This window comes from Bombyx mandarina, chromosome 18 (assembly GCF_030267445.1).
Source record: "Bombyx mandarina strain Sakado chromosome 18, ASM3026744v2".
Taxonomy (NCBI): Eukaryota; Metazoa; Arthropoda; class Insecta; order Lepidoptera; family Bombycidae; genus Bombyx; species Bombyx mandarina.
Genome location: NC_143224.1, coordinates 4,754,346 through 4,781,476, shown reverse-complemented (window position 1 = coordinate 4,781,476; position 27,131 = coordinate 4,754,346). Strand labels below are relative to the sequence as shown.

The 27,131-nt window shown below is 37.9% G+C and overlaps 1 protein-coding gene across 2 annotated transcripts in view; it reads left to right on the top strand.

The window, feature by feature from the left end:
• The window catches only part of Cph (BCL11 transcription factor chronophage), a 58,529-nt gene extending 32,762 nt beyond the window's left edge, over positions 1-25,767 (top strand). For both annotated transcript variants that reach the window (XM_089734964.1, XM_089734965.1), the window contains exons 2-5: positions 3,515-3,691; positions 4,392-4,595; positions 5,645-5,830; positions 22,118-25,767. In XM_089734964.1, coding sequence (XP_089591090.1) covers positions 3,515-3,691; positions 4,392-4,595; positions 5,645-5,830; positions 22,118-24,117 — 2,567 coding nt within the window. In that variant the 3' untranslated portion in view covers positions 24,118-25,767. The remainder of the gene's footprint in view (positions 1-3,514; positions 3,692-4,391; positions 4,596-5,644; positions 5,831-22,117) is intronic.
• Positions 25,768-27,131: the final 1,364 nt, after the last annotated feature.

Sequence of the window (27,131 nt, the reverse complement as noted above, 5' to 3'; positions counted from 1 at the left end):
AAAAAAAAAGAACGCAATTGCGTTCATACGAAATGTGCGCAAAATATTCACTTTTTTAAATCGATTTTACGTCCATACTGAACACGGATTTATTAAACAAAAATGTATTATTCTATTACGAAGTATAGCACGTCTCAATTTAACCTTATCATCTATATCTATCTATAACTAGCGACCCGCCCTCGCTTCGCTTCAGAAACATTAAATTTTATTATTGATAGGCGAAGCCCGCCATGTTGCGCGCGATACGACAATAATTGCGGGTGACGCCGCGGGGTGAACCTAGTCTAAAAAAGCAGCTTAAGTTACTCCTTATATCATCAGCTACCTATTAGTGAAAGTCTCATCAAAATCGGTCCAGCCGTTCTAGAGGTTAGCCGGAACAAACAGACAGACAGACAGACAATAAAATATGTTATTTTGGTGTATGTACCGTATATATATTCATATGCATGTAGTAAAAAGCGGTTATTTCAATACTACAAACAGACACTCTAATTTTATTTATCTGTATAGATATATTATGTGTAAATTGTGGGTGTATTTCAATCCAAAGGGCGCATGTGTCGGTTGACCAGTGTCCGGTCACTACTGGGCAGTTTTTCGTAGGTGGGAGTGGCCAGAACGATCTTCTTCACACGGTAACTTTTTCGTCACCTGTGTAGTATTAAAGTTTGATTAATTCAATACTTATATTCTGATTTCTAGCTCATTATGAAAGTGATTCAATAACTATGACGTCATAAGAGAGTGTGCTTTTTGCGGCGGGATTTGGAAGCAGTAGTAGTTTATTAAATTAATAGAAAGGAATTTTACAGTTTCATCCCGTTTAAAATTTGAGTAATTGTTTTTATATATAAACAGACAAAGAAATATCGACAAATAATACTTCAGTCACCGGTGGCCACGAAAACTGTAAAAGTATTTGAGACCTCGAAAATAATATATTGGTAAATAAATTCAAGATTAAATCGAAACACTAATTATAATTATGTCTTTAACTCGCGAAAACCGAAGAAAATTCTAGTTTGTTAACTCGATGTAATATTGTGAATCTTTTTTTTATTGCCCTTGTAGGCAGACGAGCATACGGCCCACCTGATGGTGAGTGGTTACCGTCGCCCATGGACTTCAGCAATGCCAGGGGCAGAGCCAAGCCGCTGTCTACCGCTTAATACTCTCCACAAGCCTCGTTTGAAGAAGGACATGTCATAGCGCTCGGGAAACACCGTGGAGGGGAGCTCATTCCATAGCCGGATGGTACGTGGCAAAAAAAATCTCTGGAAACGCACTGTGGATGACCGCAGTGGCTCCAGGTAGTATGGATGAACTCTACTCCGGTGGCGGGCGGTGCGATGGTAAAAACGAGATGCCGGTATCATCTCGAATAATTCCTCAGAGCACTCCCCATGGAACATACGGTACAAAATACAGAGAGAACCGAAGTCCCTCCGTAGACCCAGAGGTCTAAATGCCACCTTTAAATTACTAGTGAACCAAAAAAAAATACGTATCATAATTAAACAAGCCTCAACCATCCGGAAGGAAGTGACCGAAAAAAGCCATTTGCCACGAGCGAGCGTTTGTTCCGACAAATCTGTAAAAAATTAACCTCAACAAACGTATACATTTACATAATATACCCTTAAAACAAACTTAGGTACGGCAATGTAAACAGAACAACCGAATTCCGTAGTTTTTTTTCTTCTTTGCTATATTAATTTGGTACTCGGGTTACAATCAGCCCCCGTGTATATTAAACGTTGTACAAAAGAGAATCCGAGTAAAAATAATAACGTGAGGGAACCGTAAGGGCGTCTATACAGTACTTATGTGAAATTAGCTCGCGAGCTCTTTGATGTGCCGGCCAATTGTGTGCGGCTTGAATGTGAAAACGCCTTTATAATTCCAAGGCGTCGGTCCTGAAGGCGGCTTATTTATTGAGCCCATTTAAACGTTCGTAATGGCAGTCGATGTGGTCGCGATGGAGTCGCTGAAAATTAGACCGATTAGTACTACTAGAACAATAGCGGATGTGCCTTGAACGCGCTAAGTAATATTCGACTCTCTCCGTTACCTGAAACAAATGACATAAAAAATTTAATGTCGATTTCTCTATATTTTAATACGTGAAGCAAAAACTTTGTACCCCTTTTTACGAAAATTGCGCGGACGGAGGAGTACGAAATTTCCCACACTTTTAGAGACTATAGAGAAGGAGTGCAGAATGTTAATATTTTTTTTTATTATGCATTAAAAATACATTAAATCAATAAGAAAAAACATTACACACACTATCATGTATTTGACACACACATATATATGTACATACTCTTTGTTTATTGTCAAACTTTTGTAATTGCATAAAGTCTGTGGTCAAATTGAGAATATTGTTTGTCTTTAATATTATTTGTCTATAGTGTAGTCTTGGCGAAATCTGTGATTATAGAAGTATAATAGTCTTTGAAAATAGAACCATATTAATGTTCAAACTTATAATTTTAATTAATTATAGTCGAATTTCGACTACTGCGGGACCACTAGTATTTTCAAAACGGCGTCCAAAACGATTCAGGAATGCCAAAACAATTTCAATTAAAAAAAAAAAAAAAACGGACCACTAACAGCTCTGATTACGGTGATGCGTATCCTCCGGAGAAATGTGGCCATCCCAACTGACACCTCCGTGAACGTAACAACTTATAATTATCCGTAATTTCACATTTAAAGGGCCAAAATACTATAGTCCTGTCACTGTCCATATGTTGTGAAACTGCCTTTTGTGTCCCTCAATGACATGTCTCGAGAAAGTGTGTCAGAATGTTTACCTCGCGACAGCTGTGCAAATAATTTGTTGCCATATACGAGTGTTAATTAGGTGTCTAATTGTATGTTCATTGCTAGGGTATTGGAGACTTTAAAATTCTATATACTTGTAAAATATTAAACATAGTTACTGTAGTGTCGCATAAATGCAGCGATGCTATTTTAGAACAGCAATGTACAGTGTTTAAAAATCGTTTTGCATAACTGGCAATCTAATGAGTAGTAGTTCTCTTTTTCCAACTGAAAAGGCAAAGGTCATCATACCATCCAGCCTAATCTTTTGTATATTCTTTTTTATGAAAAATGATACGGACCGAAATGAAATGAAGTTGATTAATTTAAAACATTAATAATTATGATATTAATTAAAATGATATGATATGGGATGAAATATGATCTCAGTAAAATGGTGGTTATTTTTTTTATTTTTATGTTTCATTTTCGTACATTTGTGCACTTTCACAAATACTAAACAGTTAATAAACCACCGTTATTACAACATTTAAACCTGAAGAAGCTCTAAATAGACAAATTGAAACGATTCACACAACTTCTCTCCTCGCCTTCCCGTCAAAAAATCACAATCTAATGAATTGTACTTATGTCAATTTTAAATATACTTAATATTAGCTACTTATCACAATGTTACGGATACCAACTATTTTTTTATGCCGCTCCTTTTTCCCAGCGGATGCGGACAGCGCGGCAGAGGGCGGTGGATCTCCAACGCCCGGAGTTCCAGCAGATACCCTGACCTGTGGGGCCTGCAGGAGAGCGTTTGCGCTGGCCGACATAATCAGGTTCATCCAGCACAAAGTCTCGTCCTGCGATAAAGAGCTCACGTCTTATCACTGCTATAGCGCTGGTAAGTATAAGTATCAATAGGGTATCCACTAATATTTTTGAGTTTTGAGATATAATCCTTTACATAAATCTGAGATATCAAACATTCCTTGTTGTGGATAAATGAAATTATACTAGTTAAATAAGAATTTTACACTAGTAACTTCACTCTATAGCCATATATTAGAAAGATTCACAATTTACCTACTACCGGTCGTCGATGATCCTCTACCAGAACACTGTCCACAGTGATAACCATACTCAATCCGGTGGACCGAATGGTATACAGTCGACGTCGCCCTAAACACGTCACTACGGATCCTCCCGATCCATTAAAGGTGCTTTTAGGTACCACAAGCACCGGTCACCGTTCTCGCTGAACCCGTCGCTTGCGACCAAGAGCTCGACGAGCAAATTGACCCATAGATATAACCCACTGAGTTTCTCTATGGATCTTCTCAGTGGGTCGCGTTTCCGATCCGGTGGTAGATTCTGCGAAGCACTGCTCTTGCTAGGGTCAGCGTTAGCAACACTCCCGGTTTGAGCCCCGTGAGCTCACCTACACGTCATAGATAGGACAAAAAAGTGATAACTAAACAAATATTAAAAACAATAAGACAAATGTGGAAATACATAGACAGATAAATATTCTTACAATATACTTTTTCATTTCATTTTCATACATAGAAGGTACGATCAAAACCAAATCGTTTATTTAACAGGTCCGAATTCAGACCAGGAAGACGGGTCCAGGCCAGGTCAGGTTTCAACAGCGAACTCTAGCGGTCGAAGACCCTCGCTTCTGACTGCAAGGCGACTTCCGAACAGCAGGATCCACACACCGCCTTTGGCTAGTCCATCAATAGCACCGCCTGACCTTTTAGAAGATGGGGGCGCTTCGAGCACACCCAAAAGACTTCTCGATGGTATGCAAAAATACTACGATTCACATACTAATAAGGACAACATTTTTTTTAATTAACAATGATATTAACAGTTGTTAGTACAGCAAAAGCTTCTTAATCGCGCTTCCTTCATCCGCGTTTTTATTATTCGCGGATTAAAAAAATGCGACTAAATTCTTATATTCGCGACTAGAGATTTATTTATTCGCGGATTTAATCTATTGTGCATCGATACATACAAATTGATTAAAACAATTCCAATATGTAGGTATCCAACAGACTATCTAACCGATTCTGTATTCACGGTATATTTACGGAACATATGTATACCTCGCGAATAAAGAGGTTTTACTGTATTAGGGCGAAACCGGTATACGTTTTATACCAAAATATTTTGCGTTCAAACTAGGGCGCACATTGTACTACAACCTTATGCCTCAATGTGGACAAAAGCATTCATTTTAAACACTGAATGGCCAGAGTCCTAACTAAAGAGTACTAAGGTAACTAAAATCAGACAAACTGGGAATTAATCATTTACGTCATCATTTACGTCATAAAAAATAGCCAATACCCATATGATAATTGTTTCATCTGATAATTTTAATTTGAACATTAAACAATATTAATAAGTAAACCACGATAATGAAATTACCTTCTTAAATCCATTCATAGAGTAATTAAATGAAAATGAGTAAGAAAATATACACATACATTTTATGTTGTCAATTTGTTGCAATTTTGACAAGAAGATAAACTATAATAGTTCTAATCTATATCTATACTAATATATAAATCTACAGTGGTTTTTACGGATGTTCCGTTATAACTACTGAACCATGCATCCTATTGGCTTGAAACTTGGTATCCATGCAGAAAATACATGTACTTAATGCATAGGCTAATATTTATATGAGTGTTGGGCTTCCTACACCAGTTGCGGGGGCGTTCATGAAATAATAATGTTAATTTTAAATGCCCAGCGAAGCGGACGGGTACAGCTTAATTCTAAATCTAATTCTTAGTTTAATTCTAAAGGTGAACCAAAATAATCATGATTTCTTATTCAGAAGCCGAAACTGAAACCTCAACACCTAAACGGCGAGCCTCAACATCACCGTTACCTTCAAGTTCGCCTGATGAAGATATCAAGCCTAAGATCAAGCAAGAGCGTATGGATACATCGGGATCTCCTGAAGACCAGAAAAAGTCGAGAACCGAGGTTGCCGACGCTGAATCAAATACCATGCATAGTGGTGAGTACAAACATTTCAAATATGATGTATTCAATTCGTAAAACACTTAGTATGCGATTAATTTAATGGAACCCCGTTCTTGTTTCTATAATTTTTTGACTATTTAGTTTGTTCTCCCATCAAATAAAACATTATAGACACGCTAAGCAAAACGTATATTGGATTGCCAGGCTAACGGAAGAAACACGTGCGTTTGACAAATTCCTTTTATACGTAAGTTCCACGTCATCGCCTTTTCACGGTATGATATTTAATATTTTTATTAATGATACTGGGCACTGGTTGACATCAAAGGATTTGGCTTGCGACGACATTTTTATCTTTGCTCCATCCTTTGTACTCGATGCAAGATGTTGCACAACATCATTGTTGGACGTTCGGTAATGCTTACGTCATCGTAGATCCATACATTCCATACACACACGCTGGGCGTAATCTCCAAACCCGATACATTATAACAAAGGAACGCAAACGAAATATATTAGACACGGTCTGAAAGCCACATTGAAAGGGGCAATGTTAAAAATACACCCAAATGAAAAGCTTGCGCTGAACCCGACTAAAAATAGCGAGATTTTTTCCTTAAAAATTCAAAACACTTCAATTCACTAATCCTTAAACCGTCTGATAAAAAGAATCCTCCGTAACATCTGTATAAGCGAGCAATCTTGCGGGGGTCGGTCCGGGGAATAATCTATCCGAGAGAGCTAACCCTTTGTGCGAGCAGATGCGGTGTCATTCGACACTTTTGTAATAAACCGTTGCACAACAAAGCTTTTCTTAAACCCGAAATTTGTGCATCGGTGTATTTTCAACCCGCATTTTGTTCGCTTCGTGCCGCTGTAAAAGCTGTTTTAGCAGCGAAACCTTCGTAACCAAACAGTGGCGGCTCACTTTAATTATTTCGAAGCTGCATTTATACCTCATACTAAAGTATTAAGAGTCAAAATTTCTCAAACTTTATACGTTTACATTAATTAGGTTACCGTAATTAAGAACTAAGACTACACTTTTGTCGTCCTAATATATAATCGGCTCGTCATGTAAATACAATTGCGCTATTGCATGTCAATAACAGGTTTTCCCTTGACACCAGTTGTTTCGGATTATTGAGTTTATCCTATACGTTCATATTAACCCTTTCGAGTGAGCTGTCAAGTCATATTCAATAAACCATGGGGTCCCGCTGCGATAAAATAAATTGATAACCAGAAACAAAAGAGTTTCAATCCATAAATCTACTTAACTGTTACAACCGCATTCAAAAGGAAGCTCATTGTCAAAACAAGAATATAATTCTAATGGTGACAGTAAGTCGCGACCTCGTGCCAACGAAAAAAGGATCTTAATTTTAATTATATTTTATTTATAATATATTAATTAACCCCATCGCTTTAAGGACAGATAAAGGGATGTTTTGTAGAAAAAAATTATTTGCATGAGCGCACGATTGACGTGCGTTCATTGTTATCATCTGCCTTTTGTGATGACCCTTGCGTTAACTGCCGCTTCGTCATTTCAGAAAGGACGTATCTTTGCTCCCGGTTATGTTGTATGTTCAACGCATACGTAAGCTGTTTTAAGGTTCATTTTCGGAGAGGTTTCATTGTTTTAAAATCCTTCTAAATTACGTAGCGAGCGATATTATAATTGTCAAAGATGCTACCGAGGCTCCATTGTTAGGAGCGGTCTTTTATAATTTTTTCAAAGATAAAAAATGTTTGGCGTGTTTCTGACACGTGGTACACGTTCGTGCGTTCGCCGTGACCTATGGAACTTCTTTGAGCATGACACAATGGTTTGAATATATTTTTAGTTTTTGTATGGTCGGGAAGGTGGCTAAGTGGCTGGTTTGTAAATAAGTGGGTTTTTAATTTTAAACGTGACGTCTCTGCGACTCCGAAACGCAAGGGGGAAGATGTCTCGTGTCTATCGCGTGTCCTTTGACTAGTTCATGTTTATATTTAGCGACAAGATACCGTTACTCACCCTCGAGCAATGTTTACGTCTAGCATGTTGATCGAATTTTTATCATCAACTTTTACGTTATAATTTCGTCTATATGAACAAAGAAAATGAGCCGGTTTTCGGAATCTGGGTCCGCATTGTGTCACCAAAGTCATTAACATCACAAAACGGTAAACCGATGGCCGTCAGTTATTTGTATCAAAACAAATATTGGAGCAAGTGTGAATCGGGTCCAGTGTTTGGTCTGCGTTGTTTAGTTTACAAATTAATGAAGGATTGTCGGGCCGGATGAGTGTTTCATATTCAAATTGTGCTTTAAACATTTCGTTGGGAGAATTGAAATTTTTGTTTAATGTTAGTGTCGGATTAGTGTTAACTCTGAATGAAACCGATCTGCGATTAGATTATTACACCAATCCCTCTGTTTTTGTGAGAAGATGAAATTCAGATGTCTTTTGTCTATATTATATTATACTGGCTACATTTCTGCCCCTATGGAATTATCGTTTCAACTTGAGTATGCATGGTCTGTCGCACCGCAACACGGTAGGTCAGATCTAAACAAGTACGCCCTTTTTATTCGTTCTCTCGTGCAAATAAATATCAACAAAGGCTTTCGAACGGTCTTTAGGATGTACCTAATGCTTTCCGCAGCTAATTACGTATTCGTGCGTGGCCCTGATAAATGATCGCCCCCGCAAATGATTCCTCGATTAACTTCCCGTCCGAGATATTTCCATATTATCAGGACATGTTTTCTTGAGGGTCGGTCACAAAAGGGCCATCTTCGTGCCCAATCTTTAATCCTATCTCGGGACCTTTGCGGGCAAATTTAAATTTCTTTAGAAATATCTTCCTTATTATGAACGTGCGGGTTTCTATTCGTCGTGACGTCGGCAGAGATAACGTGAGTTAAGTCCGAGAGGAGATTGTTGTGAAAAAACTACCGCTAACTTTGACGAGATCCCATCTGCGGCGATGCGTTCATACGATTCTAAACTCTACGCTTCGATTTTAAGCATTAAATTGGCGTGGCGATTTTTGGATTAGTACAACCTTATTTTGTATATGAGGTGATAAGTCTTTATGAGGGGTCAACCTTTTCTATAGTGAAGTTCACCCTTTTAGTGAAAAGAGTCCGTTGATAGCTGATTTAGGAATGGCGATAATGCATTCACTGTGTGTAAATATATCGTGGGCTTATGATAGATGGCCTAGTCGCTTTGAGTGGATGTGTGCTATAGAAATGTTTTCTAGAACTATGAACGTGTTTTGATTCTATTGTGTTACTGTGGAGCCTGCATATTGTATTCGAATGAGACAACTACTGGTTCGGTTTTTCGGTTAGCATAAAGGTCAAAAGGTCAATTGTTAAACGTTAATAATTTTAATTCTAGCTGTCATGCATTAAAAAGAAAAGTTCGTCTCGTATTTTTATAGGGAAAAAATCTGGCTTTCGACTACCAATATTAAAGATATGAATTATGAGGAGCAGAAAATACAGCAAATGAATGAACAAAGTGATATACTAATGAGAACGAGTGGTAGTTCAAAAAGTGAACCGTGACTTTTATTTGGGTTATATAGTTTCGGCAGCAAAAGGACCTGAGGTTGCAACTAAACGCGTTGGGCCCATCAGATATGCACCACTCTAGACGCGTCTCCATCCAATGCGTTTGATGTGGCCGAGAATAATAGATGATGATGCAACATTATAAAGAGAGAAAGAGAGAGAAACGTGGTCACGAACCTTAGATACATTTTTAAGAGTAAATAGTGAGCTCGCACAGGTGTTCACTATTCTACCTATTTCTGCCGTAACTGCCATGCGTTTCAATTTGAAAAGTAGGACAGTCATTATAGAATATAATGAGACTTGCAGTCGACTTGAAGTCATCGTGGCTTAAAGGATACGGCGCTTGGTGCATTCGTATCGAGCGATGCAACGGTCTCAGTGTTCGAATACCGCAGACGGGTACCGATTTTTATAATGAAACACGCATTTAACAAATTTTTACAAATCATTTCCACATTGAAGGAATAACATCGTGCAATAAATATGGAGCATTGCAAATCCAAATATTAAAATTTGCGTTTTGTTAGCCCGTATTGGCAAGTACCACAACCCTGCCTATTTCTGCCGTGAAGCAGTAATACGTTTCTGTTTGAAGACTGGGGCAGTCGTTGTACTGTAAGTAAGTCGTAAAACTGAAACCTTAGAACTCATCTCTCAAGATCTCTCTCATTTACGTTTTCAATATCTATGGGCTGTGGTAATTACTTAACACCAGATCGGCCGTGAGATCATTTACACATGTAAGCAATAAATAAAAAGTTTATATTGTAACCATAACGTCGATACTTTCAATATTATAAACCTGATTAACTCGTGCGAAACCGGGTGAATGGTTAGTTGTCTTATAAAGCAATAAAAAAACATCCACTTTGCCCTATAAAGCCCTTGTATTATAAAACTGAGACTTATAGCTCATTTTTCAAGGTAGCTGGCCGCTGACAATATGAAAAGCCATTTTTGTAGCAAAAAAATATCCACATAGTTTTCTTTATGCACTACTACTATATCTAGATATTTGTAAAGGTTAGGTCGCTTGGACTGAATGTGTGCACACGTGCATGTTTCGAAGCAGATAACTGTCATGGCTGGTTTGTTGACAAAGGGGCACCGCGCTGACCGATACGCGGAATCCGATAATTAGATTTTTAGTGCAGATTTTTATAATCGTTGTCTTTTCAATTTCTATTTGATAAATCTATGTTATTTTTTTATTAAATTAAAACAGTAGACTATGCAAATAGTTTAATATGTTATAATAATATCGTCAACACGCTTTCTGTCTTCGCGCTTATGCGCTAGTAAAGTTATGCAGTTATTTTCTCTACGTAATCGTTGTAGCGTAAGAGGCTATCCCAATTATGCCAGGTTTGATAGGTGAGCTCAACCACAAAGTATTTGCAAATACTAGCCCTAGTAGGCAGTGCTTCGCTGAACTTAGCACCGGATTGGAATCGCGTCCCACAAAGAAGATCCCGACGAAAAACTCAGTGCATTTAAACGGATCTTTTTTTTTATTGCTTAGATGGGTGGCCGAGCTCACAGTCCACCCGGTGTTAAGTGGTTACTGGAGCCCATAGACATCTACAACGTAAATGCGCCACCCACCTTGAGATATAAGTTCTAAGGTCTCAAGTATAGTTACAACGGCTGCCCCACCCTTCAAAAATTACCTGTTTGCCGTAAAGTTACATTTACCATTTCACGAAATTCGTATAAGCTGCAATCTAAAACAAATTCAGAAGCCCAACGACCCCGTTTACGACTTGATTTTTAATCAATGTACATTGCGTGCACTCGGCTTTTTTTTCGATCACTTGTTGTTCAGCTTATGCGGCAGTCGATGGTATATGCTCAACAATCTCCACTGAACTGATTTTAATGAATTTTTTCTTCGATGTTATCTAGTCAAACATAAAATTAATAATACTTTTAAAAATTATTTGCGATAATTCGAATACTCAATTCAAGGTCTCCGGTTGTTGTCTCACTCTTCGTAACTCTCTAACACTTTTCTTGTTATTGCAAAGGATCAAGAACAACAAATCGCTACACCTGTAAATACTGTTAGTTCTCTATGTGTGCAAAGAAAGATGATGCGATTTTTTTTTTAATCATAATCAAAACAATATTTAAAAATTGACGATTAATACCTTTGATGTTTCCAACCACCCACCCAACAAGAAAACTGTACAGTATTGTGAATGTAGAAAATGATAAAAGCAATAATTAACGCTAATCAGGATTTCAATGGTATATTGATTTGAGTTTGCACGTTTCAGTGAATAAAATTAAACTGAACTAAGTTTTTTTTTTTTTAATATTTTAATATTTCATTTATTGAATTGTTGACATATAGAGAAGAAATGGAAAATTAAGTTTCAAACTCAAACAAAGTTTGCAGTGACATCCACAGATCAATTTAAAATCTATGTCGCTCCGTCCACTCAGTATCTTCGCCCCTCTTATTTTATAGTTTTTCCTTCATTTTTTGTAATATGTGGTAATGGTCCTCACACATGTGTCGACAACGGTTATTACGAGTTTAAAATAGCCCCACACATCGCATCAGAGCGGTTTCGAAACAATTTTGGAACACATATTTCGGTGTCACTAAATGTTTTTTGGGGGAAGCAAAACGCGTCACCGAAAAAATCACAATCCGAATGCACTTACTTCTTATAATTTAAGTTTTGCGTTTCAAATATTATTTCTGACTAGCTGACCCGGCAGACTTCGTAGTGCCCCAATCGATAAATTAGAGACCTAAATTTTTGTATAAAATAAACTTAAAACAAACAAAAGGAATCCGTCACTGACGGAGGACACATCAAAATAACAACAAAATCGTTATTTTTATTTAATTCCGAGCAGTTTGATATTTATCTTTACCTTTTAAACCTTCTCTGGACCTTTACAAATAATTCAAGACCAAAATTAGCCAAATCGGTTCAGCCGTTCTCGAGTTTTAGCGAGACTAACGAACAGCAGTTCATTTTTATATATATAGAAGATTAAATAGATCACTTATTATTTGAATTTGGAAGTTTGTTGTTTTTGTTTTCTGTTTTATTATTCGCTCACCCATAGTGACCTACTTAAATAATGACACCTAATGACCTTTCAATACTAGCCCTCGACGTCTGCTCACAGCATATCCGAACCAAATATAATATAAGAAAGATGGAACCTCGAGATCAGTAATACACGTCTTTGAACCTAATACAGACTTCAGCTCTTTCAAATACTAACAAAATAAATTTTAACGTTAATTTTTATTCGTGCTATACCTTTTACTGGTGGTAGGACGTCTAGTGAGTCCGCACGCGTAGGTACCACCACCCTGCCTATTTCTGCCATGAAGCAGTAATGCGTTTCGGCTTGAAGGGCGGTGCAGCCGTTGTACTGTTACAAGTGAGACCTTAGAACTCATGTCTCATGGTGGGTCTCGGCATTTACGTTGTAGACGTCTATGGGCTCCGGTAACCAATCAACATCGATCTAAGCAATAAAAAAATCTATTAGAAAAAAAAAACTATTTGAAAATTATTTTTCCGAATAGACCGCCATTGTAAAGCGTTTTATAGTACTTTTCCCATTTTTTATTTTTTTATTTTATTTTAATGCTTAGATGGGTGGACGAGCTCACAGCCCACCTGGTGTTAAGTGGTTACTGGAGCCCATAGACATTTACAACGTAAATGCGCCACCCACCTTGAGATATAGTTCTAAGGTCTCAGTATAGTTACAACGGCTGCCCTACCCTTCAAACCGAAACGCATTACTGCTTCACGACAGAAATAGGCAGGGCAGTGGTACCTACCCGTGCGGACTCACAACAAGTCCTACCACCAGTAATTACGCAAATTATAATTTTGCGGGTTTGATTTCTATTACACGATGTTATTCCTTCACCGTGGAAGTCAATCGTGAACATTTGTCAATACGTATTTCATTAGAAAAATTGGTACCCGCCTGCGGGATTCGAACACCGGTGCATTGCTAGATACGAATGCACCGGACGTCTTATCCTTTAGGCCACGACGACTTCATTTAACGATAATCGCACCTTAAATTGTCGTAAATATAATAAATTGAAAATATTTCTTTAACGAATTGAGGGTCACTTAATAATTGTCCTTTTGATAGCAGCGGTCGAATCGGTCACTGTAAACGCTACATAAATTAAAACAATAAGTAACAAATTTATTTTTTCAGTTGCGCTCTCACGACCCAGACATCATTGGGTTGCGTCATTATGTAGCTATTATGTTCAATTCAAATGTTTGTTAGTGAAAATTAAAAAAAAATTGGTTTTAATATAGATAAATAATTTGTTTGTTGTTGCATTTAATGACAAATACAACAATGGCCTTTCAGGTTTTGTTTCGGATTTTCGAGGCGGTAAAATTAGCTATTTTAAAATTGAACAAATAAATTTGGAATTATCTGGAATGAAGACACTATTGCGTAGTAAATTTGTATGTTAGAATATTTGATATCATACTGCTTGCGTTTGATATGGTAAAAATTAAGTATATTATATATTTTAAACCGGTTTTTACCAATTCGCGTCGGCATATATCCAGTCCACCGGCACTCAATTTAAGAGTTAGGTAGAAAAACTTATTGAACATACAACGGCGGATGAGAAATAGAAATACAAATTTGAAATGCCTTCTATTCTTTTTATGATTATAATTTGAATAAGAAAATAATTCAATCAAACGTGGTTGAAAAATATTCGGTCACTCACGTTCTATTTTCAAATTTTATTTTCCGTCATAGCCGGCAACATGTCTCGCAGTTATGGGTCACAATTTGCACCATTCGGGTTATAACTTGGCAAAAGCATAAGGCCGTGTTTATATTGCAAGCGTGTTGCAGGTTGGGGATTAGCTAAATTGTGATGTATATGAATTTATATGACTATGGTCCGAAAACATTGTATTTAAAATTTTCATATAGAAATTACGAAATTGTTCATATATTTCTTATCAAATTATCGAACCTACAGAAATCAATGTTCGCTTTATAATTATCTAACTAGATAATTTTATTAATTGGTATTGTGCTTTCTTCCATAATACTATACAAAAAAAGGGTGCGTGCTTATGTACGCGCGTAAGAAGTTATACTTTATTATTATTATTTTTTTTTTTTAAATATTTAATCATTAATAATAAATATTTAACGTTAATAATTTAATAATATTTAGTATGAATTATGTAAAATAATAATTTTGTCATTTATATTACTAAAAAATTAATGCTAATAACACTTTTTTTAAGAGTGTACATGCGCGAAAGTTCACCTGCGGCTATATTCAGATTCGCCAAGTTACGTCGGTCGTATTGTAATGAGCGATTTAGTGGGCAACTTCATTTCTGTTAATTTTGTGTCACGGTGCGCGCGCATCGTAAAATTTCACTCTCATCAATTTTTCATAACGCGCCTAAAGAAGTATAACTTAAAAAAAAATTCTAGGAATAGTTGAATAACCTCTATAAAATATTAGTATCGGAAAAATTTCTAACTTGAAAACTTTAAAAAGTTGAAAACGCTAATCGCTGTTCTTGTAGCTCAGCCTTAAAGGGGTGGCAAGGGGTCGGAAGGGGAAGGCGGTCATTCAGCGCAGCGGCGCGACGGACATCCGCCGCATAACAAGTCGATGGCGACTCACAGTTGGAACGCTGCCGTTCTTATTTTAAAAAAATATATATGCATAGATCAAAAACGAAACTAGTTCTTAGTATTTTTTAGTTTTTTTTATTCTTAAATTTTTTTTTTAATTCTTATTTTTTTTTACAAAGGAAATAGTTTAACTCTTTGAAAACTATTGCTACGTTTCCTATAATCTGTATTTTGATAACGAAGGATAGGTAACATTTATTTTTTGTATACTTATATCTTAGGAATGGGTCAAATTTAGTATGTATTTTTATATAGTGTGAAGGTATACTGTGTAAGTGAGAGGCGCTGGGGTGCGAACAACTGTTGTCGTCAGAGGAAGCGGCGCCGGCAACTTCCGGTAAACGTTCAGTACTTAAAGAACGAGAGTATCTTGCGTTTTAAGATTTTTTTATTTCTTTTTTTTTTTGTTCATTCTCTTTTCAATTAGTTTTATTTAATAATTCATAAGCACTAGAATTTTTATGATTTACTGTTAGAACTACTTCATTTTTTTACAAGTAGAGAGTTACGAGATTAGAGTTTTTTTTTCGAGAGTACGATACGAATATTTTCTTTAAATGTTTATTCGAACATTTTAATGTAAAAAATTCTCGATTAACTAAATTACATTCATAGACTTACATTCTGAGACTGCTATTAGACGAACTGTTACACGGTAGAAGTATACACGGTAGAAGTATACAAGCCTACTATATCTACCTATGTGGGCTTATAATATATTATATTACCTTCAGAATGAATAATAAAAAATACCTATGTTTTTTTTTAAATTAATTATATTTAATCAGTTCAAATACAATTGACATTTCGACTTAATATCTCAAATTAGCTGGCGACATTCTTCACGTTATATCTATCTACTACATAACTATAGTCTTCTGCTTCTTCTTCTATATCGTTCCCTTACTGCTGAGGATCGCGACGACATGTCATTGTGACGTTCCTCCACTGTGTTCGATCATGGATGGCATGGACCGCGTGATACAGACTACCACCAAGTGCTTGATGACCGCATGATGTGTCCAAAGAAGCTCATAACACGTTCCCGGCAAATGGCAGAGAGCCTTTTTTGGATGTATAACCCCCTTAGAATGGACTCGTTAGTTCTTATGGCAGTCCACGGTATTCGTAGCATCCTCCGCCACACTCATATTTCAAGGGCATCGATCTTTTTGCCATCGGGGCTTTTCATGCACTATGTCTCCGCTCTATAGAGGAATATGGGAAAGACCAGGGCCCGCACCAAGCGCGCTTTGGTCTTATAGCGGATGCTACGATTTTTTTAGATTTTCCCGAGTTTGGCCATCGCACTTTTAGGCATTTTTTATAGTCTAGATGAATGGACGAGCTCACAGGCCACCTGGTGTTAAATGGTTACTGGAGCTCATAGACATCTACGACGTAAATGCGCCACCCACCTTGAGATATACGTTCTAAGGCCTCAGTATAGTTACAACAGCTGCACCACCCTTCAAAACGAAACGCATTACTGCTTCACGGCAGAAATAGGCGGAGTGGTGGTACCTACCCGTGCGGACTCATAAGAGGTCCTATCACCAGTAGATGTTATTTGCGATAGATAATATCTATAATAACTATACATTATAGATAACATTGCATCAATCATATTAATGAGGTATATAGTATGTATTTCAATGTTACCGATTAATTTACAACGCAGTCTAAATATTTTCGGGGCACAAACCACATCCGAAGGTCTCCCCGTCTAGACCCTCCTGTGTTTAAAAATTTCACCCCCACTGCCTCGGCCACAATGCTCCGTAATTACTGATCGCCCTTTGATATCGAACCAGTAGGACAATGTTCGACGTCTTTTTTGAAATTCTTACGACAACTTAAAGGATCTTTCGTTTATTATGATACTAGCAAACTTATTTTATATACTTTATTATGATACTACCCGGCAGACTTCGTAGTGCCTCAATCGATAAATAAAAGACTTAAACTTTTGTATAAAATAAACTTAAAACAAACAAAAGGAATCCGTCCGACGGGAGAAACGTCAAAGGGAAAACAAAAATGTTTTTTTATTGAATTCCGAGCATTTTCATATTTATTTACCTTTTAAACCTTCTCTGGACTTCCACAAATAATTCAAGACCAAAATTAGCCAAATCGGTTCAGCCGTTCTCGAGTTTTAGCGAGACTAATGAACAGCAATTCATTTTTATATATATAGGTAATATAGATTATTTATTTTTCGATGCGCCCCAGTAGGTACTATAAGCGCGCGAAGGAGTTTCTTTAGACACATTTCCAGAAAGTGAGGTGACAATTTAGAGAAGCTGCTGGTAACAGGCAAGGTATGCAGAAGAAGGCCCAGAGGCAGAAGTCTAATGCACTGGTCGGACCAAATATGCTCCACTCTCAACACTTCAATCCAGGTTGCTATCCACACAGCCGAGGATAGGCAGGAGTGGCGAAGGATAATCCAGGAGAAAGTTATTAGAGGAGGCCACGACCGTCAGCATTGAAGATTATCGTCGCAAGGAGATTTATTTTTTAGTTGTCATAAAAAAAATTAGGCGGTTTCATTGTTGATAGTGGTAGTTAGGGCGCTGGCTTTATATATACATAAGTAAATCTGAAAATCGCATACCTGAAGGTAGTTGAGTTTTATTCAAACACTCTAAGTTCTTAATGCATACATTGACGTTGCGCTTTTTTAATTGTGTACGTTTTATTACATAGTTTTTCGAAATACAAATAGATTTTTAAATCATCGTATTAAAATTTAACTTTTTTAATTTTTTATTGCTTAGGTGGTTGAATGAGCTCACAGCCAACCTGGTGTAAAGTGGTTACTGGAGCCCTTAGACATCTACAACGTAAGTGCGCCACCCACCTTGAGATATAAGTTCTAAGGTCTCAAGTATAGTTACAACGGCTGCCCCAGTCTTTTAACCGAAACGCATTGCTGCTTCACGGCAGTAAGGCAGTAATAGGCAGGGTGGTGGTACCTACTCGCACGGACTCACAAGAGGTCCCTACAACCAGTAAAAATCCATCTTACTGGTGGTAGGACCTCTTGTGAGTAATTGCGCATGTTATGTTGTTACATGTTACGTTGTGGATGTATATGGGCTCCAGTAACCTTTTAACACCAGGTGGGCTGTGAGCTCGTCCACCCATCTAAGCAAAAAAAAAAGATTTTCTCTATTACAATATATTTTGCATTTAGTTGCGTAGGTAGATCTCTGCAATCTAAAACTCTACGATTGTTCATTTTGTGATTAAGCATACGGCTTAATAACAATACTATGGCGATATTTAAGACGTCCTGTGCTTATGTAACTGCTGATATAACGTAGACCGTGAACTGGCAAACAATAAAATCGGACCCTTCGAAAATAAAATTACTTTTAACATCTACAATTGGCTGTCGTGGAATTGAAATGAGTAAAAAAATAATTTTAAACTTTCGGTAAAATAAATTTTTGTGATAATTAATCCGAATTCGAAACGTCGTAAATTGTAAAATTAACGAAATAAAAGCGAAATTAAATAATTTCGTAAAAGCCTTAATAAACTACCTTAACACTTTTCCAAGGGCCACGTCGAATGTGCTACTATATTTATTAAAAACAAAGTTTAGTTCCGTAGCATTTTCGTGACTTTTTGACAAAACAAATTGAATACAGTATACTTAATTGCTCACCAAAACCAATTACTGGTATACTCGTAAATACTAAAAAAGCCAATAGTATTAATAATTGAAAAGTATTATAACTAATCGATTTCAGTGTAACAAAATTTTATTAGATGCAATAATAATGATGTAAAATTGTTACACGAGCTTGGTTACGTTAGCAGATATAAATATACATCGTGTAATTTTTTATTAACAAATTTGATTTAAAGAAATACTCCACTACTACTCCATACTACCTGGAGCCACTGCGGTCATCCACAGTGCGTTTCCAGAGATCTTTTTTGCCACGTACCATCCGGCTATGGAATGAGCTCCCCTCCACGGTGTTTCCCGAGCGCTATGACATGTCCTTCTTCAAACGAGGCTTGTGGAGAGTATTAAGCGGTAGGCAGCGGCTTGGCTCTGCCCATGGCATTGCTGAAGTCCATGGGCGACGGTAACCACTCACCATCAGGTGGGCCGTATGCTCGTCTGTCTACAAGGGTATTAAAAAAAAAAAAAAGAAAAGAAATACGTTTAGATTTTCGAATCACCAATTTAAAAAAGTAAACAAAACATTTTTCTGTTTAAGGTCATTGACCACACGTGTACATAATATAATAATCTTTAATGCCACACGTAGACCAAAAACCGATCTTATCTATAATATAAACGATAGAAATTACACGCTCTCTAATCTGCGTAAGTCGGTATCAATCGTTGTTGGTACGACATGCTTTGTTGCTGACCCTACTTGTATTAAGCTACATTTGAGTATGATCAACAGAAAAACGAGTTTCTTTTTTTGGTAATTAAATCAATGATTATAAATTAGCCTTAGCTATATTTGTTTTAATGATACTCATAATTTGATCTTTTCTTCTCTCTTTTTTCAAAGACATCTATAAAAACTGTTGCTAGAATAATATTTTCAATGGGAGGGTGTGTAAATAAGAAAAGTTATCTTTTAGAGCACAGCAATAGTCTTTCTTCTTTTTTATTCCCCTTGTAGGCTAACGAGCATACGGCCCTCCTAATAGTGAGTGATTACCGTCGCCCATGGACTTCGACAATGCCAGGAGCAGAGCCATGCCGCTGGTTACCGTTAAGTACTCCCAACAAGTCTCGTTTGAAATAAATTTTAGAAAAAATTAAATAGAAAACGAAAAAATTTTTGGTCTTCATCAAAAAGCGAAAATTACTAAAATGCCTCAAACACTAAAGATATTTTAATAAAAAAATGTCTGTTATATATCTGTTTCTAGAAAACTGTAATGATTGAAACGAAAAAATTAAAATAAACTTAAAATTGGCACTGAAATAAAACTAAATTCTTAATATAATTTACATAGCATGCAAACGTGTACAGTTAAACAAATAATAATGTTTCGCAAAGTTTTTATAAAGTAGGAGTATAAAAATCATTTTTAATTTTTTGTTTACGATGGTACATTGAAAACGATGACCAAAACTCCAATACAATGAACAATGCTCGGACAAAAAGGTCACAATATTGATATCGTGATAAATGACACGTATATACAGCGTGATGTTATTTTATACAACGTATCCAATACTTCCTCAATAACCATTTACTGGTGGTAGGACTTCTTATGAGTCCGCACGGGTAGTAATGCGTTATGAAGGGTGGGGCAGCCGTTGTAACTATACCGAAACCTTAGAACTTATATCTCAAGGTGGGTGGCGCATTTACGTTGTAGATGTCTATGGGCTCCAGTAACCACTTAACACCAGGTGGGCTGTGAGCTCGTCCACGCATCTAAGCAATAAAAAAAATATAACAAAAAGAACGTGTTTAAACGTTCATACTTGTATAAAATTAGCGAGTACCGAATTAATTGTCTTATTAGGCACTTTTTAGGACTCAACACTATCTGCTCATTATTATACTGGATTCTGCGCACATTGAATGCTACCAAAATTTTCAGTTATTTCTTATCCTACCTATCCTGAAAGAAAACATGCAATAATACATATAAGTATTATAATGTAGCCAAATCACTATGATTTTTTTTATTGCTTATGTGGTTGGACGAGTTCACAGCCCATCTGGTGTTAAGTGGCTACCGGAGCCCATAGACATCTATAAAGTAAATGCCGCCACCCACCTTGAGATATGAGTTCTAAGGTCTCTGTTTAGACAACGGCTGTCCCGCCCTTCAAACTGAAACGCGTTACTGTTTCACGGCAGAAATAGGCAGGGTGGTGGTACCTACCCGTGCTGACTCACAACACGTCCTACCACTAGTAATCAGCTTAAAGACAATATTTTTTTGTTTGTTAATGAAACATTCAGCGAAATTTAATATCAATAACCTCGAAGTGTTAAAAGTAATTGATGTGTCGTCATAAGTTCCTTAAATGTTAATAATAATTTGGAAGCTTTAAAGTTTGTAATGAGCATCAACCTGTATGTTCCTTCTTTCCGGTCGGTCACAATCTGACCGTTACATTTCAATAATCGTCTTAACAGTCGAGATCGCTTATCGGACCGCGCCCACCTTAGTGACGGAACTGTCGAATAATAATCGATAAAGATTCACTAGTGTGGGCGTCTAATCGATATTAATCATGTTGGATTAGAACCACACACATGTGCCTTAAAAAGATCTTGCCAATGTTACGGGTGTTATTATGTGGTTGACATTCGTGGCCTAAGATAATTAACACTGATTAATAGTAGCGTCTTATAGTATTATAAATATGCATTGAATGAAACGATTTCGATTTCAGATTGAATAGTTCACAATCTCACCGTTCGTTTATGTTAGTTTTCGTTCACATCACTAAAAGAGTTGAGACATGACCGTATGGTTAATAAAATGCGTCTCGGGTTCACAATGAGCCATCAAATTACTGTCGAAGTGGGCGCGGCTTGACCACGTGACCTTAACACGAAATCATTCAGGATACATTCATCACTTATGAAATCCCGGCGCATATAAGAATTCATGAAACGCATTACGCACACATTCGCTAACTATTATCTAACAGCTTTGCGGAATCCGTGAGATAAATATTCTTTCTTTTTTTTTTCTCTCTCTGGATCCGGATAGCGTTACGTAGATTTCAATATAAACAGTCTCAAACCGCGCGTGCGTACGTGATTTCGGCCCGCGTATATTTCATAAGATTTTAGAGGTGCATGAATCACGCGAGACACGGAACGGCGATCACTCACCGCCGCCGCACCGAACCCTCGGACCTTCGCCTGATTAGCATTCGATCCTCGCGCGCTCCCTAGGCCCAGCACTACGATATGTGAGAGCTATTACTAGACACTTTGCCAGTGTTAATATTGCTGTAAATCTTCCATCGGAAAGCGTTCTCATCAATTTGGCTTTTACATGTTTTAACAGAGCTTTCTCTTTGTCCACAGAACCGAGTAACTACGTATGCTCAACTTGCAAGGCCCGCGTGCACTCCGCGTGGAGATTACTTCAACACGTCCAACACGTGCACGGCGTTAAAATTTACGTGGAAACGTTGCCCCAACCGCACCTCAACAAACAGAACCATTCATCATCAAGCACCTCTTCCTCAAGTTCTGGTTGTTCTTCTACGGGTGCACCTCTTCCTCCGCCCACATTGCGCCATCATCCTCTACTGCCACCTCCAGACATGCATTCCCCTTTTGGAGTTGGTGGTCTTTTGCGAATGCCGCTACCTGGTAGTCTACCTCCATTAGCCCACCCGTCTGTTCCTCCAGCTCCATTATTTGCTCGACCGAATCACCATGACCATCGCTTTAGAATGGAACAACTCGTTTCGGAACAATTTCGTCACCACGGACTGAACCTTGCAGCCGCAGCGGCCGCTGTAGCTGCTAACTCCCTTCCACCACATCAGGCGTTTCCGTCACCGGCGGATCGACCACCTGTAATACCAACAACAGTATCAGCTCGAGACAGACCACCACCAGTATCTCAACCACTTTCACTTGAACCCCAGCTGGATTTTTACTCGCAGCGCTTGCGGCAACTGGCCGGTACGACCAGTCCAGGGGCGGCCACAGGCAATTCGAGCTCTCCTAGCCCCAGGAAGCATTCGCCTCCGTTCGCTTCCCCGTCGCCCTCCCGAGTCGGTCAGACTCCACCGGTGGGCGCCGGACCCGGAACGGTGGATACCCCTCGTGAAGCGATCAGACCACATAGCTCGACTTCACCAGAACGCCGAATAGAGCCAATGGCAGCTGATGCTCCCCCTCCCGAGCGCTCCACGTCTACTCCGCCAGTGAAACGCAACAACGATGAGGCTATACATTCCTGTGAGTTTTGTGGCAAGAAATTTAGATTCGAAAACAATTTAATTGTACATCGACGCTCTCATACTGGGGAAAAGCCCTTCAAATGCAGCGAATGTGATGAAACTTTTGAAAAAGCATCGAAATTAAAGAAACACATGAAAGTACATCGACTACCAGATGTAAATGGTGAAGATGGAGAATCTGGTGGCGACACTGGAGAAGATGATTCTGATGATGACATGGAGGATGAGGAGCTCGAAGGTGAAGACGAAGAAGAAAATGAAGATGGAGAAGATGTTGAGGAAGCAGAAGATCTAACGGTTTCCAATAGTAGTGCTCCTACTGCACCCTCGAGGAAGCAGACTCCAGCGATACCCGCACATCCCCCGACGGCTTCTGTTGTTGGAGAATTAATGGATAAATTTGGACTATCAAATATTGCTCAATATAGCGAAGCTTTCAAACAAGCACTCCAAGAATCTGGAAACTCACTGAAATGGCAGCTTGCGAAAGATCGGGATAATAATAATGGCCCTCCTAGTGACAAACCAAATGGTATGCCACCGACAGCAGCTTTACGGTTAAAAGAAGAATTTGCCAAAATGCCGCCACAGCCGCATCCTCTTTTTAACCCTTTTGAAAATCCTTTCGAAGCTTCTAAGCGAATGAAACTGGATATGGAGAGAAGTGAAGGATGGTGGCTTCCCACATTGCATGCCCAGAGACCTCCTGAAAATATATTTGAAGGCCTTAAGAACAGCGGTAACGGCCTTCTCCAGAACCCTTTATTAAAATCTAAAGACGGACGACGGAATGATACCTGCGAATTTTGTGGCAAAGTATTCAAGAATTGCTCCAATCTGACGGTTCATCGTAGATCTCACACCGGCGAAAAACCTTACAAATGTGAGCTATGTTCCTATGCGTGCGCTCAGAGCTCAAAGCTCACTAGGCACATGAAAACTCACGGCCGACTCGGCAAAGACGTGTATCGATGCAGATTTTGCGAGATGCCTTTCTCTGTCCCCTCAACTTTAGAGAAGCATATGCGCAAGTGTGTTGTGAACCAAAGCAACGGCGCTCCTTTGGCCCTGTCGGATGATTCTAACGCATGTAGAGACGAGGCCTCGTGACTCTACCCGTGGGGTGGGCTACGCCTGCCGCCGCCTGCGCCTCCCAGCCAGATCTTCTAAGATCATAAACAAACCTCACCATTCGTCGCTTTCTATTTAAATTTATTAGCTGTTTGGCACGAGCGGTCTCAGGTCCTAACATTCTGTGTCTAGTCTTAAGAGTTGAATTATAAGGACATTAAAATTGCAATACGAGCCCAAAATTTCGTATCGAAAGGCATTATTTAGTTATCGTACCTATCCCACGAACGGAGCAAGTGTTGAAATTACCCGTTAAATCATTGTTAATGTTGATTTTAGGTGGATCATTGTTTATTTTTCGGAGGCTGTAAGGTACTTCGGACGTTTTTTTTTTTATGTTACGTGCATTCATTCGATCTTGTTTTGACATGTTTTATTTATAGACAAAAGAAAATGTGGAAACCAATGCCAAAGTTAGCTATGTTGATTTATGTCGATCTAATTGTTTAGTTGTATAGTGTCAATTAAATTAATAAAATTTTCCAGTATTCATAGGATCTTCATAGTTCGATGTAGTACGTGTTTCTCGGTTAAGTTGTTTCGTAATTTTTAGGGATTTTATCGTGTATAATAAAAAATAAGAAAAATGTTTCCTATCTTAGACGAATATTTGTGTAAATATATGGTTTTAAGTGAATGTGTAAATGGAGTACCTACCTAATGATGTTCATGAACATGATTCTCATACATAAACCGAAAACGAATGAATACGGTAAGTTTCCTGAAATCGATATTTACGCGATGTAAAAAGCAAAATTGGAATCGATTTAAAGGTAGAAGGTGTTATTCGTAATGTCTGTGTTTAAATTAGTAATAAAAACATATTTAAGAACCAGTGAGTGAATCGTATGACGTCGTTTCTCGTTTATTTTTATTGTACCCTAGTTTTTTTTTTCTTTCTTAAGACTGATGTGAAATAATTCCAGTTTTGTTTTTCGATTGACGTTCCCCTGAGGTCCGCGTGGAATAAGACTTCGGAAGCACCATTTAGTCCAATCGTGAACCTATCAGTATACGTACTTAATGTAAAATAAATAAAAAAAGATAGAATTTATATTAGATAATTGTATAAGTAAATTATGCGAATGTTTTGTCGTCCATTGTCGGTTCGTTGTAATTAAGGACTTCTTCGGACGATATAAAAAATAAAAGACATAATATAATTCTCTGGTATGTCGTTTGAATTAGTCCTTGATTCTATTTAGCTTAAATGTTCACAGTGAATATTTTTGACATGCAGATGGTTCAGGACACAGAACTGAAGACGAAACTGCTTGTTAAAAATATGAAAAAAAAAAAGAAATAAATCTGTATAATTATTATTTTCAAATAAACTACACATCCAACCACTGACTTAGGTCAGAGAATCGTGACGCAAGTAATAAAATTATGAATAAATGTTTTCGCAATATGCACGTTTGCAATATTAATATATATTCATTTGTTTTTCATTTAAAGTATTGTAATAATAATAATTAGCGACAAACGGACGAAAAATTTGACAAAACATTTGAAGTAAAAAAAATAAGACAAATTTTATTGTGTAACTATGTGAAAGATGGAACTGTTTTTATTATTTTTCATTTTTATTATTTTTATTTCAATAAATATCCGTGATTTGTTAATCGATTGAATTGTTTTATTTCACCTATAGATAGTTGCCATAATGAGTGTCATATTCCATAGGAAACAATGACACCGGCTAGATTTATGATAATAATATGCAGTTTTAAAGTTGAAGTCTAGAAATTTATTTGCACATTACTGAAAGCAGAGTTTTTGTAGCCACCCATGAGCCCATGGACAACGTGAATATCGGCGCCCACCTTGAGACTTGTGGTCTATATCTACATTATAATAAACGCAAATTGAAATTATTGAGGTTCAATTTTTATTACACGAATTTTTTAATATGTAAACCCAAATTAATTATTTAAAGAACGATAACAAAAGAATAATATTATTTACATACAAGTTTATTTAAAAAAAAAATCGAGCTTAGTTACATTTTTTTTCTCATTCTACTTCAATTTAGATCCTCCTCCTCGCGTCGTTTCCTCACTGCTGAGGGTCGTGACCATTATATGTCGACAGGGTTTTGCTCCTTGTAATGTCCCGCCAGCGGCTCCGATCATTGGCCGCATGAAGGGCGTCGCGGAATGGGATCTCTAGTGTGGTGCGGATTTGGTCGAACCACCTTGTCAATTTAGTATAAACCATTAAATGATTATATAAGCTGATCTAAACTTTAAATATTCACTTCTTCATATCAAGTCCTTCTTCAAACAAGGCTTGTGGAGAGTACTTAACGGTAGGCTCGGCTTGGCTCTGCCCCTGGCATTGCTGCAGTTCATGACGGTAACTACTCACCATCAGGTGGGCCGTATGCTCGTCTGCCTACAAGGGCGATAAAGAAAAGAAAAAAAGAAGATAGGTGATTAAGATACTATAGCCTTCAATGACTCCCATTGAAGTACTAATGTTGTCCTGCAACCCTGACATTCTTTTACGGTGTCCTCGTACGTGGCTGGCAAATCGAAACCCGCTCGACGCTGACGAAGGGCTCGACGAGCGAATGAGCCTATAGACGCAGCCCACTGAGTTTCTCGTCGGATCTTCTCAGTGGGTCGCGTTTCCGACCCGGTAGTAGAATCTGCGCAGCACTGCTCTTGCTAGGGCCAGTAACAACAACACTCCGGTTTGAGCCCCGTGAGCTCATCTACATGTTAGGGCGAAGCTGAAATAGCCTCTCAAGGCTATCAGCACAGGCAGGAAAAATTAAAACGTTCATACGACGGCTGGCACGGACTGTTTTATACTTATTAATATGTTTAGGCTGCGATCTCTTCCCTGCCGACAAACTCTGAAAGGTTTTTTATTTATTTTTTATTGCATACATAGGTAGACCAACTCACCGCCCTCCTAGCGTTATAGTGGTTATCGGAGCCCATAGACATCTACAACGTAAATGCCGCCGCCCACCTTGAAATATG